Below are 20,124 nucleotides of genomic sequence, written 5' to 3' on the forward strand. Positions count from 1 at the left end.
ATGTCAAGATTTTGGTGGATCTCCATATGGGTTTGATTTCGCAAATTTTGGTGACATATTAAACCATGCTATCAATGAAAGTGTTACAGTTGGTATGTATATATAATTTCTATTCATATAAAATCCCATTTGTTCATATATATTTTTCAATCCAATTTCTAAATTTATTAATATTTTTGGTTTATTATTTTGCTTCAGACGTCATTGGTTATTTAACACGATCATTTCCAAAAGAGGTCATTCGTAACAAGTCAACCGGGAAGGAATCTGTAAAAGTTACCATTGAAATATCAGATCTGGAGTACGTATTTTATTTATTCTCTTCATATACAATATATTATACATATTAATAATACAAATCTAAAAGTATTACATCAATACTAATGTTAATTTGTAAAATATTTATGTGTTGATAAAAATCAACTTTTATGCAGGAACCGGAAAGTATATCTTATCCTATGGGACCAATATTGTGATGAAATCATAGCTTTTTTGGAAAGTATCAAAGAATGTTCATGCTATCATAATTTTGCAGTTTGGAAAAATCAAGTGGTGGAACGGTATTTAAATTTTTATTTTTTTTTGTGTAAATTTAATTTATTATAGCACGTTAATATGAAGTCTTCTATCATTTTTAGGTATTTTACTTGCAATTTTATCTTACAACACAGGTTCCCCATATGTTAACAATTCATATACTGTGAGTAGGCTCTTTTACAACCATGATTTTGACGAAGTGAATGTTTTCAAAACAAGGTTAATTAACAAACTGACTTATTTCGTTGATTATAAGTATATTACATAATACATTTACTTGGATAGTATTTTTTTTTTTGTAGTCTGCTTGCAAGTGATGTTGAGGTAAGTGAGTCAAGTAGCCTTGGTTTCATGACCAAATCTGTGGAAGAAGAATTTTTGGAGAGTAAAGATTTTTACAACATTTCAGATGTATTTGCGATATCTAAGGTAAATTTTCAAATCACTTACTTATTTTATACTTTATGCAATAAACATTTTTTCATAATACCTTATAAAATATGTGTGAATGTTAGCAAAGTCATTGTTCTTGGAACCATTATGGGAATTTACAAGGATGAAGGGTGGTTCTATGATGGCTGTAACAGGTGTAACAAAAAGATAAACAAAGAACCTATTTTCATTGATGAAGCGAAAGAAAAGGGTTCAGGAGCAGAAAAAGAGGTTCCGACATGTGTTTCTGATCGTTGTATTAATAAAGAAATAACTGCTTCTCCCAAGTAAGTCAAACCAACGTATCTGTGGTTTTTGTTTTATTTAAACGTATTCACTTAATAAACATTTCATACAAACATTTCAACTTTAATTTTCACAGGTTTAAGATACATGTTAGAGTGCAAGACCCTTCTGCTTCTGTTACGCTAACTCTCTTTGATCGTGAAGCACGGAAGTTGGTTGGAAAGTCTGTTGTCGATATTCTTGATGCCAATCCTGAGTTTGTATGTTGACTTAATGTAATTTTTTTATTATAAATTATACATGTTCCTTATATGTTGTCTTATTTTATGTCAGCGTTCTGATCCGTTGAAGACTCCTGCTGAACTAGATGTCTTGGTCAACCAGAAAATTGCTTTTAAAATAGAAGTGACCAAGTATGTTTTGAAGTATAACATCCAAAAGTATGGTATCACCAAACTTACAGTGGATCCTAATGTTATATCTGTACTTGAACAGAAACAGTGTTTCCCACAGATAACTGTATGTTCTGCTTTTCTTATAAACTATGTTTCACTTTGTTACTTAATTTTTTTTGCTCTTAACATGTTTACTTCCATTCTTTTTTATTATATACCTTTCCATAACTGTTTATTTTCACGCACACAGGGTTCAGAAAATTGTTCCATGAATCTTGGTATTTCTGATTTTCAGAGTCAGTCAGCCGATGAAGTTAACGTTATTTTTTAATGTGTTTGATACCAATCTCATGTTAGTGCTGAAAAACTGTTAAATGATTCAATTTTATAAATACATACTACCTTTTTGTAGGATTGTCTTGCAACTGGATCTGTAAACACAACTCCTGTTTCTAACATGGACAGCACTGTCTCACCCGTTGTTTTGGCTGACATGGACACTCCTACTACAATTGCTAATAAAGATGATGTCAAGCATAACTTAGTAGAAGTCTATGATGTGGAAGAGCATTGCTCGATGTCAGCAACAAAGGTGCATAAATCAAGTGAAATGGAACATGTCAACAGTGATGAGAAGAAGAAGTTGCTGATTCCAAAGCTCGAGAAATAATTTATTATGCATTACTTTCGTGGTTTCGAATTGTTTTTTTATTATTTTATGTTATAATACTACTTGATCTTGGTTGGTTTGTTTTCTGTGTGGACAATATCATGTTTTGAATCAGTTTGGTATTTCAATAATATATATTATATTTAAAATATTAGAAGTTTTGTGGTTTGTCTTTCAATTATTAAGGTTTACATTAGCCTCTACATTGTTGCATTTTGCATGATACATTTGTCATCTACATTATATACATACTGATTTTATATTTCAGTAATGTGTTTCATTTTGATGTGTTTTAATATACAATTGTCAATAAAAATGGTTGAGTCATTATAAGTTATATAATCTTGACTTTATTCTACCAAAAAAATATAAATTATACATGTGTCTTACCATTTATCTTTAAATAATAGCTTCATTTTTTTCACTCTCCAAAAATCTTATATGTATGTTAAATAATATCTTATTTTATTTTATAATATTTTTATTATATATATATATACACTTACGTTAATATGTTTAGTAGAAACAATTGTTATATTACTATGTAAATCAATTATCAGCAGTTTCCTATTTTTTCATTTATTCTAAAACAATAACAACTTATGTTAAATGTACTAAATCAAATATGATTGCAATTTACTTTCTATTCAATATTAATTCATCCATAATTTACTCCTACTTCCCTTTTTTAATATTTTTGCCAATCTATATAAATCCAAATCATATAAACACTCATTGTATCAAACATCATTCATTTGTATCATCATTCTCTAAATGAAGAACACATAAGTCTTCTTTGTTTCTCTCTTAAGGTATGTGCTCTCATAACATTATACATTTTGTGAAGACTTAGTTTAATAATCTTTTATTATTTATCTTGCTTTACTATTTACATGTTTGATGGAAGTCTTCGAATTTTTCATTTCAGCGATATAGTTTTGTATTTTTCTATTTTTATTATCTCATTACTGTTTTCCTTTATCGTTTTCATTTGTACATTATTTAATCTTTTTTTATAATACATGCGAGATATATTGAATATTCAAAAAAATGTCACGAAGACGAAAAAGTACTTCATCCTCAAGTACAGATGTTCCTAACATAATTGGATATTCAACAAGTCCTTTGTCTGATATCTCCAATGGTAGGTTCAACTATAAATTCGATTACTACAGTGTATTATTATTATTAAAAATATATGTAATATTTTATTAATCAATGTTTCATTTCAGTTACTATTTGCAATATCCAAGTGAACGAGGCTGCTGAAAGAAGAAAAGCAAGAAGGATATATATGAACAACAAAAGGTTCTATAACAATGCATCCCAAAGAAATGGTACCATCAACTCATTTATGCATAACAAAGAAAATTTCAGTCCGAATACAACATTTACACCTAACATTGCATCAACCAACGCACACGTTCCTAACATAATTTGTAGTCCACCAACTCCATTGTCTCAGATATGGAATGGTAAGTTCAATTTTTCAATCATAAATGTAGTCTAATATTTTTATATATTTTTAAATAATAAGTAATCTCTAATTGAGTACAGATAGTGTTCGCTATAATCGAATAAATGAGTCAGCTGAGCGAAGAAAAGCAAGAAGGATGTATTTGAATAATAAAAGACTCATGAACAGATCATCTGGAAGTAATGGCACAATCAATAATCTAAGTTCATCTATATCTCATAAAGAAAATTTGAGTCCGAGTACCACAGTTGCATTTAACACTGCATTATCAATTGCGGACTTGCCTTCCCTAAATCGTTGTTCAACAACTCCTTTGTCTAATATCTCCAATGGTAAGTTCAAAATTCTTTTCAGAAATGCAGCCTAATATTATATCTATATATATATATATATATGTGTGTGTGTGTGTGTGTGTGTGTCTAATTAATTCCTATTTGATATCAGTTATTGTTCACAATAGTCAAACCGATGACTCTGTTGAAAGAAGAAAAGCCAGAATGATATATTTGAAAAACAAAAAATTAAATAACCATTCATCGCAACGAAATGTTACGAGTATCAATCTCAATTCATCTTTGGTTCGAAACCAAGATTCCAGTCCGAATACAACATTTACAGTGAACACTCCATCGTCCGTTAGCTTTGTAACAAATATCAAAGTTTCAGCCAATTTAGGTAATGTCAAATTTGCATTCTAATAGTCCATCATCCTTAACTTCTATACTTTTATTTATTCATTTCTATACATATAGGAAATGACGCATCTTCCAATGGTGTTTTAAGACACTCTAACAATAAATCACCATCACATTCAATATTGAGAAACATGTCAAAGGGGAAGCGCGTGTTACAAAACATTCGTCGAAATATTACACCAATACCTATGGTTGACTTGGCAGCAGAGTCTGATAACTACGTTCCTGACATTGTATGGAACCCGCTGACTAGTGTTTCAAAAGGTATAGTTGCCTTACTTATTATTTCTTTTGCAGTTTACTAATTTTGCATTTGTTTGTTTGAAAAAATATTATGTTTGTCAACTTATTTATTGCATCACAAAAAAAAAAAAAACATACAGATTACTTGGATCATGGTGACCAGATCATGGTATGTCAATCATGTAATGCAAAGTTATGGAAATCCGAGGCCAACAGGGGAGAAAAAAAGCCAAACAAAACGAACTTTTCTCTTTGTTGTGCGTATGGTAAAGTTTTGTTACCTGACCTAAAACATCCTCCTATGATTTTGAAACAACTTTTTGTTAGTGGTGAGGCTAAAAGTAATTTTTTTTAAAAAATATTCGACGATATAATTCGATGTTCTCATTTACCTCAATGGGAGGTAGGATTGACAAAACTATCAACCGTGGAAACGCTCCTTATGTATTTAGATTAAGTGGTCAAAACTATCATACAATTGGTAGCCTTTTACCAGTTGACGGGGATGAGCCAAGATTCAGCCAGTTGTATATATATGACACGGATAATGAAGTGTTCAACCGCCAAAACGCTGTTGGGTATGTTTTTTATTCTAATCTCAGTATGTTACGTTACTTTTTAAGTAAATTACATCAGTAAGATATTAATAAATGTTTCGTATGTTGCAAGTTTCAGGTCTTCAGACAGTTCGTATTCATCCGCCGAAACATCTTATGATATTGAGATTATCCAACAACTTACAAATATGCTAGACTCTAACAATGCTTTGGTTAAAACATATCGACAAGCCAGAGATTGTTTTAAACAAAATCCTCATATCAACTTAAAGCTATGTCTTATTGGTAAGAGATCGAAAGACGGTAGAACTTACAACCTGCCTGAAGCTTCTGAAGTTGCTGCATTGGTTATTGGATATATAACTCAGGCTGTTGAAAATCGAGATATTGTCGTAAAAACCAAAACAGGTCGTATCGAGCGTATTAGTGAATTACATTCGTCGTATCTTTCTTTACAATATCCTTTGTTATTCCCGTATGGAGAAGATATGTATAGAGTTGACATCCTTCATAGAGGTCTTACCGAAGACACCAATAGCAAGCGAGCAATGTGTACTATGCGTGAGTTCTTTGCTTATCGACTTCAAGACCGTGTAAACAAATTTCTCTCCTTCATTATGCAAGACGACTTTTCCAACAATTTTTTGTTGATGCTTACACTATGATAGAGAGCGAACGGTTGTTTTACATAAGACGACAGCAGACTCACCTGAGATCTGATACTTTGCAGAATATACAAAAGGAAAATAATGATGGCAACAAAGACATGTCTAAAATCGGATCACGTATATTTATTCCTTCTTCTTTCACCGGTGGTTCGTGCTATATGATGCAAAACTATTTAGACGCAATGTCTTTATGCAAATGGTTTGGGTATCCTGATTTCTTCATCACGATTACATGTAACCCAAAGTGGCCTGAAATACAAAGGTTTTTAAAAGATACGACCATACGACCTGAAGATAGACCAGACATTTTGTGTCGAATTTTCAAGATCAAGCTTGATTCCATAACTAAGGACCTTAAAGATAACAACTTACTTGGTAGAGTCAACTCTGGTACGCTTCTTTTTAATTATGAAGTATACAAATTTTTTTTACTTTTATTCAATAAGTTGTGAATTATTCTTATTAATAATCATCTGTCTATATAAGATTTACTTATGTTTGTATTTATAATGTTTTTCCATTATCTAATCCTGTTTTGTAGTTGTCTATGTCACACCCCCAAAATACCACTTAGGGAGTGTCCCTGATAGGCGTGTGACGTACCAGCAACGAGCCACTAATTACATAGAACCCATACATAATTCTAAAATAAAGTTCTTGATTATTAATAAAACACCATCCAAGTTCAAAAGAAAACCAAAGTATTCAGCGGAAGCAAGATTAAACGAAGTTAAATAGTTTAAAAACCAATATATAGTATCAAGAAATCAATAGCATTAATTCCCCCAGTCGACCCATGACCTCTCCAGCTACTCCAGATAGCAAGTTCCAATGCAAAACAGCTAACGACCTACAAGCATGCAAACAAGTGTGTCAGACAACGCTGGTGAGTTCAAAGTTTTGTTACCGTGTTTAGTTATCAGTCACATGTATAAAATAGTTTAACAAATTGATTTGATGTTGTTATTAACTCGAATACCAAAATGGCTACAAGATGTGTTTGCCCAACCCCAATGTCTCTATCAAAACATTGGTCATGCTTTAAGGAAATTAGTTCACGCCCGTCCTCCCAGGTACGGTGTGAGGGTGCCAAACCTAATAGCGCTATCAACTAATAACCTCGTTGCCTCCTCGGCAACTGTCGGTAGATGTAAGGGGTCTTATATGATAGAAGGTGAGAATAATAACAAACATCCCAAAACCTGACGTTCCTCCCTGGAACGTTACCCGATATCCCTCCCCGGGATGCATGCTTGAAAAAGAGCAGTGAACTCACCTTTGTTTGCTCGGTGTGATAATGTACTTCTAACGTTAATTAATGGTTAGGCCAGTTACACGCGACCTATAATATAAGGTCATGTAAATGAGTATACGAGTAGGGTTTTGCAATACCCTAGTGTCCAAACAACCCGGTGTTCATGTGATCAAGTTAACAGGTTAACACACAGTATCACACAATGCACAGTAAATTTCACTTAATTTATTATTTCAGGATAATAGGTCCTATCCACCTTACATTACATAAGCTATTCCAAAAAAAACAAAACAATCTTAAATTAACATGCATGAACAAAGTTGATCTGAGTTAGGAAATGCATATTATACTTTTCTTTTGTAAACATCGATGCATTCAACATCCATATTCACTGATCATATTTTTTTGCATTCAACATCCCTATGCATGCCGCCCAAAAAGTCAACACACTAACTCCCAGCCCACTAAATTCTGATGCTTATTGGCGGCCCACTAAGGAAAAGCAAGGGAAACTTCGGTCCATTCATCACCACCCACATCAGATTTACTCTACATATCACTTAATTTCAGCATATAATTAAGGAGTTGGCTAGCCCAACTTAAATTACTTGAATTCATTAGTTTATTCTTTACAACATCAGTAAACATAATATTGAGTCCAGTTTAATCAAGATTAAAGTCACAAATCACAATCATAATTTACCAACTTGTCACATAACATTGATATAATTTCAACAACAGTGATCGTTATCTAGACGAGTAATTACCAGCACAAACAATTCATTCATATCATTAACATAAATTGTTGGATCATTCTTTTCATATATATGTTCACATAACAAGTAGGGGTTACTAACCAAGATCTCAAACAACCGGTTATCATGTGGAAATAATTAGAGTCCTATATGTTAAACACATCACTGTAATATAACAATTTACATGTTCACAAGTTCGACCATTAAAGTCCTATTTTTTTTATCAAGAACTAGCACACCACATCATCACGAAATCCTTGGAATTACAAATTAGTTCTTGTTGTTACTCATTATATTAACCTAACCGATCCGTCTGATCTAAATATATCTTATCTAACAAGTATAATCATGCCTTCTTGTAACACACATATACGATACGAACATACTGCACATAGCCAACACAACTACTAGACTCAACATGGACGATAATAACACTAACCGAATGGTAAGGGTGATGCTTGAATACACAGACTTCGAAGGGGAAGGGTTCTGTCGCCGGTTACCGAATTCAAAAGAGGATGTGCCAGGGTTCGCAAGAAGTTGAGAACTTTAAACAGTATGTACGTAATAATAATGGTGAGGGTTTATTTAGGGCTGCCACTAATCACAACACCTTGTTTACGTATTTGAGAAGGAAAAGAAAAGAGTGGGCCGAGTTGTTTAAGGTTGGGCCGATAAGTTGCAAGCACAAGGAAGTAGGTAAAGTTTGTTTTTGGTTTTGAGTTTTAAACTAAACAATTAAACAAGTTTTGCTAAAATAACACATTTGGGGCGGTTTCCTGTTGACTATCCGAATTGGGCTCAAGCCCACTAACTTATATATATCCAAATCATAAATCTAATGAGCTAATTTAAATCCAATCAGTTTCTATCGGGTTACAAGGGTTTAGGGTGCGGTCTGTTCGAACAAGTAACACTAATACTTGGCATTATGAAAAGAAATAACGAGGAGTCGAGATCATGAGATTTAAACGTTACTAACCTTGAAAGTTCGGGTTGTCACACTCTACACCGTTGAATTTCAAAAACGTGGACTCCCTCATGCGCATATTTGTGTATTCATGCATCCTGATAGCAAGATAGCGTCCGTTGACCAACTTGATCCAATCATTTCTGCCGAGATTCCTGATAGAGATGAAGATCCTGAGTTGTATAAATTGGTGGCTGACTACATGATTCATGGACCGTGTGGTGTTCTGAACATGAATTCTCCTTGCATGCTGGACCGTAAATGTTCAAAAAAATTTCCCAAGAAGTTCGCCGAAAACACTTGTTTGGACAAAAAAGGATTTCCAGTTTATCGTAGAAGAGATTCTGGCGTATATGTTGAAAAATCGCGTGTCAAGGTTGATAACCGATTTGTTGTTCCATATAGTAAATTGCTCTTAAAACGATACCAGGCTCATATTAACGTTGAATGGTGCAACCAAATCGGTTCTATCAAGTATTTGTTCAAATACATTAATAAAGGTCCAGATAGAACTACTCTTAGAGTGGTAGATAGTAACAATAATGATGACCAGGAACCTGTTGTGGATGAAATAGAAAAATATTATGATTGCCGATACATCTCTGCATGCGAATCTGCATGGAGAATTTTTTCATATGACATTCATTATCGATATCCTTCAGTAATGCGTCTGCCTTTTCATCTTCCCGGTCAACAAAACATAGTTTATGGTGCAGATGATGACATTGACGATGTTCTTAGAAAACCATCTGTTGCTTCAACCATCTTCTTATCTTGGATGAAGTGTAACGAACGATTACCTCAGGCACGTCAACTTACTTATGTTGAATTTCCATCAAAGTTTGTTTTTAAAACGAGTTCTCGAAGTTGGGAAATAAGGAAACGATATTCTTCAATCGGTAGGATTCATTATGTCTTCCCTTCAGCCGGTGAAGCTTATTATCTAAGAATATTGTTGAACAAAGTAAAGGGACCAAAATCATTTGAAGATATTCGGACTGTAAACGGTCGATTATATCCTACGTTTAGAGATGCATGCTATGCTTATGGGCTTTTGGATGATGACAACGAGTATGTTGAAGCGATTAAAGAAGCAAACGTTTATGGCACTGCTTCTTATCTACGAACTTTATTTGGAACAATGTTGATGTCTGGTAGTTTGTCTAGACCTGATTTTGTATGGGACCAGACATGGAAATATTTACCAGATGACATTGTATAAAGACAAGAAAAAGAGTTAGACGTTGAAGGTATGTTTTCTATTATATCATAAAAAAGCAATTTGTTTAAAGAAACAGTTTTTTTTATATTATGTTTATTTGTTTAAATTGTCTGACACACGTTATTTAGTAATAAGTATATTTTTAAACAAATTTTACGCTGTTTATTTACAAATTCTTACAACTTATGGGCCTATTTTTTTATTTGGTTTTTTGACAGATTTAAATTACTCTGACGCTCGGATTAAGAATTTTGCGTTGTTAGAAGTTGAGAAATTCTTACTTCGTAACAACTCCTCGCTGAGAAACTTTGCAACAATGCCGTATCCAGACGGCGGATCTATTTCTTCAGCTAATAATCATTTGATTCACGAAGAGCTATCTTACGACAATGCTACTCTGGAAGATGAGTTACGTTGTATGTTGGCAGCTTAACTGACGAACAACGACATGTTTTGGATGTAATTACGAATGCTGTTAGAATAAATAAGGGGGGGGGGGTGTTTTTCCTTTATGGATATGGTGGGACTGGTAAGACTTATCTATGGAAGACATTATCATCGGCCATCCGAAGTAAAGGTGAAATTGTATTAAATGTTGCGTCAAGTGGTATTGCGTCTTTGCTACTATCAGGAGGTAGAAAAGCACATTCTAGATTTGCCATTCCTTTGAATTTAAATGAAGATTCTGTTTGCCGCGTGAAACCTGATACCGAAATTGCTCATCTTTTAAAAAAAACTCAGCTTATTATTTGGGATGAAGCTCCAATGATTCACAAACATGCATTTGAAGCTTTGGATAGAACCTTAAAAGACATACTTATGTCTGATTCTTCAGAGAACGTATCTTTACCATTCGGAGGAAAGGTAATTGTTTTTGGCGGTGACTTTAGCCAGATTCTTCCAAGTGTTCCTAATGGTTCTAGATAAGACATTGTTAACGCTTCTTTGAGTTCATCATATATTTGGAGCAATTGCAAATTACTAAAGCTAACAAAGAATATGAGGTTAACTGTTGGGATGGATGATGCTGATATTGAAAAAACAAAAGAATTTGCAAATTGGCTTTTGGATATTGGTGAGGGCAAGGTTAGTGGTCGAAATGATGGTGAGGTTGTTATTGACATTCCGGAAGAACTCTTGATTACTGATTCCATTGATCCAATTGGTAGTTTAATCAAATTTGTGTATCCTTCGATACTTGAACATTTCAAAGATCCTAACTACTTTCAAGAAAGAGCTATACTCGCGCCAAAGAACGAGATTGTTCACGAAATAAATGACCTTTTATTGGCATAGTTTCCTGGTGAACAAAAGGAGTATCTAAGCTCTGATTCGATATGCCAATCCGAGGATGTAAATGACCATATGCGACACAATGTTTACCCCCCTGATGTTCTAAATGGTCTAAAACTTTCAGGTATGCCTAATCACAGATTAGTTTTAAAAGTTGGTATTCCAATAATGCTTTTACGAAACCTAGATCAGAAAAATGGTCTATGCAATGGTACAAGATTACAAGTCGTTACACTTGGTGATCGGGTTATTGAAGCAAAGGTCATTTCTGGAAGTAACGCTGGAACTAGAACTTTTATTCCACGGATTAATTTGTCACCATCAGACAAACGAATACCATTTAAGCTACAAAGAAGACAGTTCCCAGTTTCAGTTTGTTTTGCCATGACAATAAACAAAAGCCAGGGGCAGTCTCTATCGAAAGTTGGTTTGTTTCTAAGGCAGCCTGTTTTTACTCATGGACAACTCTACGTGGCACTGTCAAGAGTCAAAAGCATGGACGGCTTAAAACTTTTAGTTTTAGATGTTGACTGGAAGATTACGAATAAAACTACTAATGTTGTATACAAAGAGATATTTACAAATTTATAGGTTACTTATTTTACTTTTAGTTTCCGAACATTGACTGTTTTATTTTTTGTCTTATGATATTCATTTGTATTGTTTACTTGATGCATTAAAAGTTTAACTAATGTCACTTCAAACTTATACAATAATATAAATAACATACAAACAACCAAATCTTAACTTAAAACTATCTATGAACATCAATAATCACTTATCAAAAAATACCACTAAAACTTATATCCAAAATAATGGTATCCGTCACTATCATATAATGATAATTATCTTTAACAGTAAACTACTAGCCAACAAACCAAAACATCACAAGCAGTAATAACATGTCCACCAAAATCCATCATACCACTATGGATTTTGGTTTAAATCATGGTGACATAGAAGATCTTCGGTTAAATCATGGTGATATTTTATCTTTAATTAAAGGATTCGACACATTTTAATATCATTATATTCAATAAACATGGTCGACAACTTTTGTTAAACAACGCTCCTTTGATTCAGCAAGAATACGAACATATTAGCAATGTCGAAGGTTATCTACAACTAAGTGACGATCCTAACTATCATTTTTTTTGCAATGACAGTAACACCTGAATTGGTATTATACTATCCATCTATATCTTTAATTTATTATCTTTAATTATTGTTTCTATTTCATAAACTTTACAAATTTTAACGTAACTGACAAATTTGTAAGAAACATGTATTAAACAATATTAGTATAATATGTCCATGCATACAATTTCTTTTATGATCAGTTTAAACTAACTTTTTTTTTTCCTAAAAAAAGAGACGTATCATTTATCAACACCGCGAAATTCGCGGGTATTAGCACTAGTACACATATAAAACAAAACTATCATTACTATATTAACATCTACCGTGTAATAAGTATAATTGTGTTATTTTTATGAAATACTTCATACTATAGGGATTTAATCTATAAATATATTCCCATACTAATTAGCTGTTTTTGAAATGAAAGCACTTAGATAAGAACTTTATTTTAATTATTATGTTAACTAAAATAACATTAATATTTTGAAATAAAAATAACATATGAATTATCGCAAATAAATTACAATAATATAATTTATATTAATTGTTTTATCTCTACTACTAATTCAGCATATTTTGTTATCCATTCATTGCGAAAATCTAAAATATTTTGAGTATCCAAATAGAGTAAATAAAAAATATATATTTTCATAATATTATTTATATTATAACGAATTTATTTAAATATAATATTAATATTAAAAGAAGAGACTTGATGATATTTTTAAAACATTTATTATAATATAATAGAGATTAAGATAAGTTTAAGTAATATTTATAAATGAAATAAACAAAAAAATTATGAGATTAAAAAAGCAAATGTAATATTACCTATATATTAATTTTAGAAGTGAATGAACAGTAATTCATTAAGAGATGAACAAATAGTATTGGGTATCGGTATCGGTACCCGTTTTTACCAAATCGAGTGTACTTTCGGTACCGGTTCGGCACCGGTATTTACCCTCAAATACCGGTGCCGTACCAGTACCGACCCGTACCGTACCGTTCCAGGTATATTCGGTACCGGTACACACTTTTCGGCAACGGTATTTTCGGTACCGGTTTTGATTACTGTAGCAACGTAGCAATGCAAGTAATTGCACCGTTTTGATTACTTTTCATACACATAGTAAGTAAACTGTATTTCGTTTGAATGAGGTTTTATATGCACAACAACTTATTTTGCTTCTTTTTTGTCTTTTTTCTGTAATGAATGAATTGTAGCATGTAAAATTAACTTGGATATTTAGATTATTGATGAGCAAATCGTATCAAATCCTGTAATCAAACCGGTATCGTATCGGTACCAAATTTACTATTACCAAATCATTTTCGTTACCAATTTGGTACCCACCTTTTGGCGTTTTCAGAATCGTTACTTTCGGTTCGACACCGGTCTAGCACCATACCTGTATTTATTGATTTTTACCTTCAAATAACATACCGTATTGTGCCGAGCATTTTCGGTGCCGGTACCTAATTTCGATGATTTTCCAGATCGGTACTTTCGGTGCAGTTACCAGTACCGAGCTCATCCATATTTTAACATGTTAGCACCGTAATAACTAAATTGAAAACAACCGAATTTTCAACGTGTAGGACGTGTGTGTCCTATTATTATATATTAGGTTATTTAAAATCGCTTCTTTTAGGACGGACTGACCATCCTTACCACGTCATTTTTATTTATGTTTTGATATTCGGTATCTGCTGCTGACACGCGTTTTGCAGACATTGGGTCCCTGCCGCAACGCGCGGGCGAAAAATCAACTAGATATATTAAATCAGATAGATATACATATGCGCATATAAAACAAAACAATCATTACTATATTAACATCTATACACATGTTAAATCGACCTATAATTTTTTTACTCAGACACGTATACAATCACACTAGTTATTGGATATACACATGTGATAAGCATTGAATTATTGCAACAGAAAGAGCTGTTTAACTTTTTAAAGTTATGAATTTCTCTTTATATATTCAATGTAAAAACAAATTAGATTTTTGGATTTTACTCTTTAAGATTCCATCTCTCGCAATGTAACAAACAAATGAGATTTTTGGATTTAATGTAAAAATGACATTTTTCGTGAAAGGAGTGAGAAGACATACGAATTGATATGCATGCATCATATTTTGAACTTAGTCATAATGTTTTGGTAAGAAAAATACTAAACATAACAATTTAAAACACAATGCAATGTATTATAGACATGAAATTTAAAACACACTATTTAACACTTAAAACACAATACTTAACGTTTTTGGCATGATGTTTTAAGTTTTAAGCCTAAAATTCATTGTATTGTGTCTTAAATTATTATGTTTGGTGTTTTTCTTACCAATACAACCGAAAACAGTATGCCTAAGTCTAAACATGATGCCTACATGTCAATTACAATGTCTTCTTACACTTCTCAAGAAAAACATTATGTTTTATACTTAGGCTACACGGTATGGGGGACGTCCCCACACCGTCGCACCCCGGCGCCGCACCCAACACCGTGCCGCCCCCGGCACGTCGCGGCCTCTCCGTCCGTTCCTTGCCGTTGGAGACGGTCCAAAAAAGTGGGGCCACATTAATATTTCGACCGTTAAAAAAATAAAAAAAAAGAATTTCCATATTTTGAAAAAATCCAAACGGTCACATTTTTTAAATATATATATTTACCTTCCATTTTCACTTTCAATCACCAAATTAACCCCAAAATTTCATCTCTTTCTCACATAATTTTTATACACCTTCTTCCACTATAAACCTTTTTACACTTTTTCATGGATCCGTTCAACAACCCGGACAACCCGAACACTCCGAACAACCCGAATACTCCCAACAATCCGACCCAATCTAATGTTTTTTCGGTTCCGGGATATTATCCGACGCTAGAACCGAACCAATTCTCGCAATATTCACCGAACGCGTTTGCTTCATTTCAACACTCGCCAAACCAATTCGCTCAAATCTCCCAAAATCAAGCCCTTCAACAAATGATGATGCGGGGTGCTTAGAACTTCCCACCCGTTCAACCTCAACCGATCCCCACACCACCCGTTCAACCTCAACCGATCCCGATCCCAACCCAATCCGAACCCGAAGACGATGTGGAGATTGTTCCCGAAACCCAACCGCCTAAAGGGAAAGGAAAACGAAACAAAGGCAAGCAAGTGGTGGGTGATCAACCGTCGAAACCGAAGGCGACTAAGTGGACACCAATCGAAGAAGAAGCCTTAGCCAAGGCTTTCATTGGCATTTCTGACAACCCGTTAAAAGGTTCGTAATTTTTTTAAAGTTTACATTTTTTAAAGTTTACATTTTTTAAAGTTTAAATTTTTAAAACTTTATTTTTTTTTTGTTAACAGTTCGTTTTTAGGTTTATTAGTTTTAAAGTTTATTTTTTTTGTTAACAGTTCGTTTTTAGGTTTATTAGTTTTAAAGTTTATTTTTTTTTGTTAACAGTGGGTTTTTAGGTTTATTTGTTTTAAAGTTTATTTTTTTTTTGTTAACAGTGGGTTTTTATGTTTATTAGTTTTAAAGTTTTTTTTTTGTTAACAGTGGGTTTTTTTTTTTGTTAAAGTTTTAATTTTTTTTTGTTAAAGTTTTTTTTTTGTTTATTATTATGTTAACACTTTATATATTTTGTTTGTTTTTTATAGGTAATAACCAATCGGGTGAGGGGTTTTGGTCCAAGGTATTGGCCAAGTTTCTCGCCTTGATGGACCAAGGCCCGTATCGAGATCTCGACTCGGTTTCCTCAAAGTGGCGGAAAATGAACACGTCCATCAATAGGTTTTGCGAGGAATATAATAAATTATATACAAGTGACCGTCGTAGCGGGTGGAACGACGAGGATGTGTTCAAAATGGCGTTGGAAAAGTATAAGGACAAGAATGGTACCAACTTTCCTCACGTTCGCGCGTGGATGGTTGTAAAAGACGAACCAAAATGGGCGCCTATTCCCAACGAGGTGGCGATGGCGAAACGCCAAAAAACATCGGAAACGGGTAGTTTTAGCGCCGGTGGATCGGACGCGAGGTGTCACATAAAGAAGGAGCGGGCCAAGGGAAAAGAAAAGGAAAAGGTGGACCCGAACATGGTTGAGTTTATGGAACACCTAAAAATGTAGAACGACGTCACGGCCCAAAAGACGAAGGTGAAGGAGCGGGGCGTCGAAGAAAAAAGTCGTGCATCGGAAGAAAAGTTACGCGAAAAGGTCCGATTGGCGAATGAGAAAATCCGAATTTCCGATGAAAAAATTCGGCTCATGGAATGGGAAATAATGATGATGAATGTCGAGGACGAACCCGAGCCGAAACGTTCGATGTTGAAAAAAATTACAACACGACATCATGAAAAAACATCAAATTATTTAACTCTATGTTTATTTTTATTAAGTCTTTGTTTTTTTTTTTTTAAGTTTATGTTTTTTTTTATATTTATGTAATGTGGGTTTAATATTAATGAAAATATTTTGTTAGTATATTTGTTAAATGTTAAAAACATAGAATACTAAAAAAAATAAAAAAAACATAAAAAGTAGTGGAGGACTATGACTAGGACCATCCTATCATGCCTTCTAGTTTTGGAGGATGGACTATCTTAGGGAGGAATATGACGTGGCGCCTATGTGGCGGATCATCCTCCAAGGATGGTCCATCACCATACCTTGTAGTCTTAGGAATGCTCTTTTAAGTTGTGATAACCGTGAAACTCCATGAAATATGTTTTTTTTTTTTTTTTTTTTATTTTAAAGTTATGTTAAAAATATCTAAATATTATCTTACTTAACGGAAATTAAAAAAAAAAAGTTTGTGAAAAATTACAAAGAAGCCTATCCGCCCCTAAATGCACAACCGTACAATTAAATGCAGTAGTGAATCCAGGTCCTTTTTTTAGTAGGTTTCTTGTAACTATTTTTTTTTTAATTATACAAGGTTATTACTATTTTTTTCCAAATCAATTTTTTTTTTAATAGCCAACGGATCTCATATTAAAACAAACAAACCAAACACATAGTTTTCCAGCCAGAAGCTGGACCAAACAAAACAGAAAAAAACAGAATAAGCAAATAAAACTAGAGACGGACCGATTACAAGTTTAAGTTAAAATCCCACCATTTCTGACGCGAGATCGTCCGATGTTTTGATCTATGCTTCACAACTTGAAAGGAGGCCTCTTTTATTTCTTCCACAAACCAAATAAAATAGGTTCCTGAAAACCCATAAAAGAGGGCCTATCCGCCCCTATGTAAATGCACGACCAATTGTTTTTTACATATTTCTTAGTTAAATATTCATCTATGTTTTAAGAGAAAATGGTTAAAAATTTTGCATGGGAGGTAGGATTATAACGGAGTTATCGAGTTCCTACAAGTTAGGGAGGTTTCAACCTGATCTTATATTTTTTTATATATACAATTAAACGTCGGGTTTTCCCCGGAATTGGTGGTGGACTCGGGTTACTCTTGGAGTACTCCGTTTGTCCAGTGGATGCCCCGAAAGTGCTTGGGATTGTGTTTGTTGGCCGTTCAAAAAAAAAAAAAAAAAACAATTAAACAAGACTTGTGAAGGAATTTACTGCTTCAATCAATTTACAATTTTATTCTTGCTTTAAAATTATTCTGGCACTCTTTCACTGCTTCAATCAATTTACAATTTTATTCTTGTTTTATAATTTTGATATCAGTTCAAAATTACGTTTTTGCCCAGTTCAAAATAAAATTATGTTTTTGCTCCTAGTGAAAAATTACAATTTTGCCATCGGTTCAAAATTACGAATTGCCACATACAAATTTACAGGTTTGCTATTAGTTTTGTTTTTTTTTCTCCTAACTAAATTACGATTTTGCCTTCAACTTAAATTTACATTTTTCCATCGTTTTTGTTTGTTTACCCAGTCAACTTACGATTTTGCCCCCAGTGTAAAATTATAGTCATGTCATTGTTTTAATTTTTTTTTTTGACAAAACTGTGGTAGTGTTTTGTTTTAATTGGTTGACTCGGTGTACTTTTTATTCGTGGCAGGTGGCTGCCTGGTACACGCTTATTTGTCCTGAAAAATTACAATTTTTTCCCCAGTTTAAAATAATAATTTTCCATCGTTTTTGTTTTTTAAGCAAAATTATGATAATGTTTTATTTTAATTGGTTGATTCAATGTAATTTTTTTGAGATCGTGTTATGAGTAGTATGTACAAGTAAGCGAAACACAGACGCACATGTTATGAGAGAGAAATATTCGGCTTAGTGTCTCGCAATGCGACCTGGCACTCCGCTATTGTTCCAGCTAAATTACGATTTTATCCCGTTTAAATTACAGTGTTGCCATTGATTTTGTTTCTCTCTTCTCCTAGACAAATTACGATTTTGCCTCAGTTAAAATTTACAGTTTTGCCATTATTTTTTTTCCTGTTGAATTACAATTTTTTCATCAGTGTAAAATTACCGTCATGTCATCGTTTTAGTTTTTTTTTTTTTTTTTTTTTTTTTTTTTTTGACAAAACACGGTTGTGTTTTGTTTTAATTTGTTGACACGGTGCAATTTTTATTCGTGCCAGGCGGCTGCCTGGTACACGCTCATTTGTCCAGAAAAATTACAATTTTGCCCTCAGTTTAACATTATAGTTTTTTCATCGTTTTAGTTTTTTAGCAATGGTAGTGTTTTGTTTTAACAGGTTAACTCGATGTAATTTTTTCTGAGACTGTGTTATGAGTAGTATGTACAAGTAACTGAAACATAGACGTATATGTTATGAGAGAAAAATATTTGGCTTAGTGCCCCCGCAACACGGGTGGGGCAAAAACTAGTGGACAACAATCGCTCTTGGTTTATGTATCGGTATTAATATTTTCAACTAGTTTGTTTCTTTATAATAGATAGGTCACTGCATGCTGTTGTGTGTATTTACGTATGTTCTTGTGGATATGTTTTTAATCATAGAAATTTTCGCAAAGAAAAATAATTATATTGAATACTGTAGTAAACCCATACCATGTGATAAATTAGTACAGAACAAAAGACAAGATCTAAAATTAAAGTAATCACGTACAATTATTGCAGCAATCGACCGACACAACATGATGTGACAAGGAGTAACATAATATTAAAACTATTTTTTTATCAATTAAAATCACACCACACATGTTGTTTACAAGATTTGAATTTATGACTAATTATTATACACATGTTTTTTTTTTCTTTTTTTTAAAGGTTAACTTGTATTAAAAAACACCGGCCGGCCTGGCTAAAAAAAACCACACAGGACCGCCCCACTAACAACCAATTACATCATGTACAATGGAAATTTACACCATTCGCCCCAATCCAAATTGTCATGGGAGGATCTATTTTTTAACCAAAAGAAACTAAGAGTTTTAACCTCCCTAAAAATGTCATCCTCATTACCGCTACCGTTGTCGAAAATCACTGTGTTTCTCGCTTTCCAAATGCACCAACACGTAATAATGATCAATCCTTTGACTTTCTCTTTTGAGTCCTTATTACCATTCAAACTTTTATGCATATCCATAATATCTCGAAATGAAAAAGCAAAGAAAGG

The 20,124-nt window shown here is 33.1% G+C and overlaps 3 protein-coding genes across 3 annotated transcripts; all 3 read left to right on the forward strand.

The window, feature by feature from the left end:
- Window positions 1-1,005: 1,005 nt before the first annotated feature.
- On the forward strand, window positions 1,006-2,308 carry LOC110901310. The gene is made up of 5 exons (XM_022148147.2): window positions 1,006-1,256; window positions 1,352-1,475; window positions 1,549-1,734; window positions 1,861-1,929; window positions 2,023-2,308. The coding sequence occupies exons 1-5, from the start codon at window positions 1,078-1,080 to the stop codon at window positions 2,278-2,280; spliced, it is 816 nt and encodes a 271-aa protein (XP_022003839.2). The 5' UTR covers window positions 1,006-1,077; the 3' UTR covers window positions 2,281-2,308.
- Window positions 2,309-8,991: 6,683 nt separating this feature from the next.
- Window positions 8,992-11,049, forward strand: LOC110901309. Its single transcript, XM_022148146.1, has 3 exons — window positions 8,992-10,054; window positions 10,341-10,535; window positions 10,754-11,049. The coding sequence occupies exons 1-3, from the start codon at window positions 8,992-8,994 to the stop codon at window positions 11,047-11,049; spliced, it is 1,554 nt and encodes a 517-aa protein (XP_022003838.1).
- A 72-nt stretch (window positions 11,050-11,121) lies between these two features.
- LOC110901308 (ATP-dependent DNA helicase PIF1-like) lies at window positions 11,122-12,006 on the forward strand. The gene is made up of 2 exons (XM_022148145.1): window positions 11,122-11,287; window positions 11,540-12,006. Exons 1-2 carry the CDS (start codon window positions 11,122-11,124, stop codon window positions 12,004-12,006), a joined length of 633 nt encoding a protein of 210 aa, XP_022003837.1.
- The last annotated feature ends 8,118 nt before the right edge of the window (window positions 12,007-20,124 follow it).

Source organism: Helianthus annuus, chromosome 13, assembly GCF_002127325.2.
Source record: "Helianthus annuus cultivar XRQ/B chromosome 13, HanXRQr2.0-SUNRISE, whole genome shotgun sequence".
NCBI classification, from domain to species: Eukaryota; Viridiplantae; Streptophyta; class Magnoliopsida; order Asterales; family Asteraceae; genus Helianthus; species Helianthus annuus.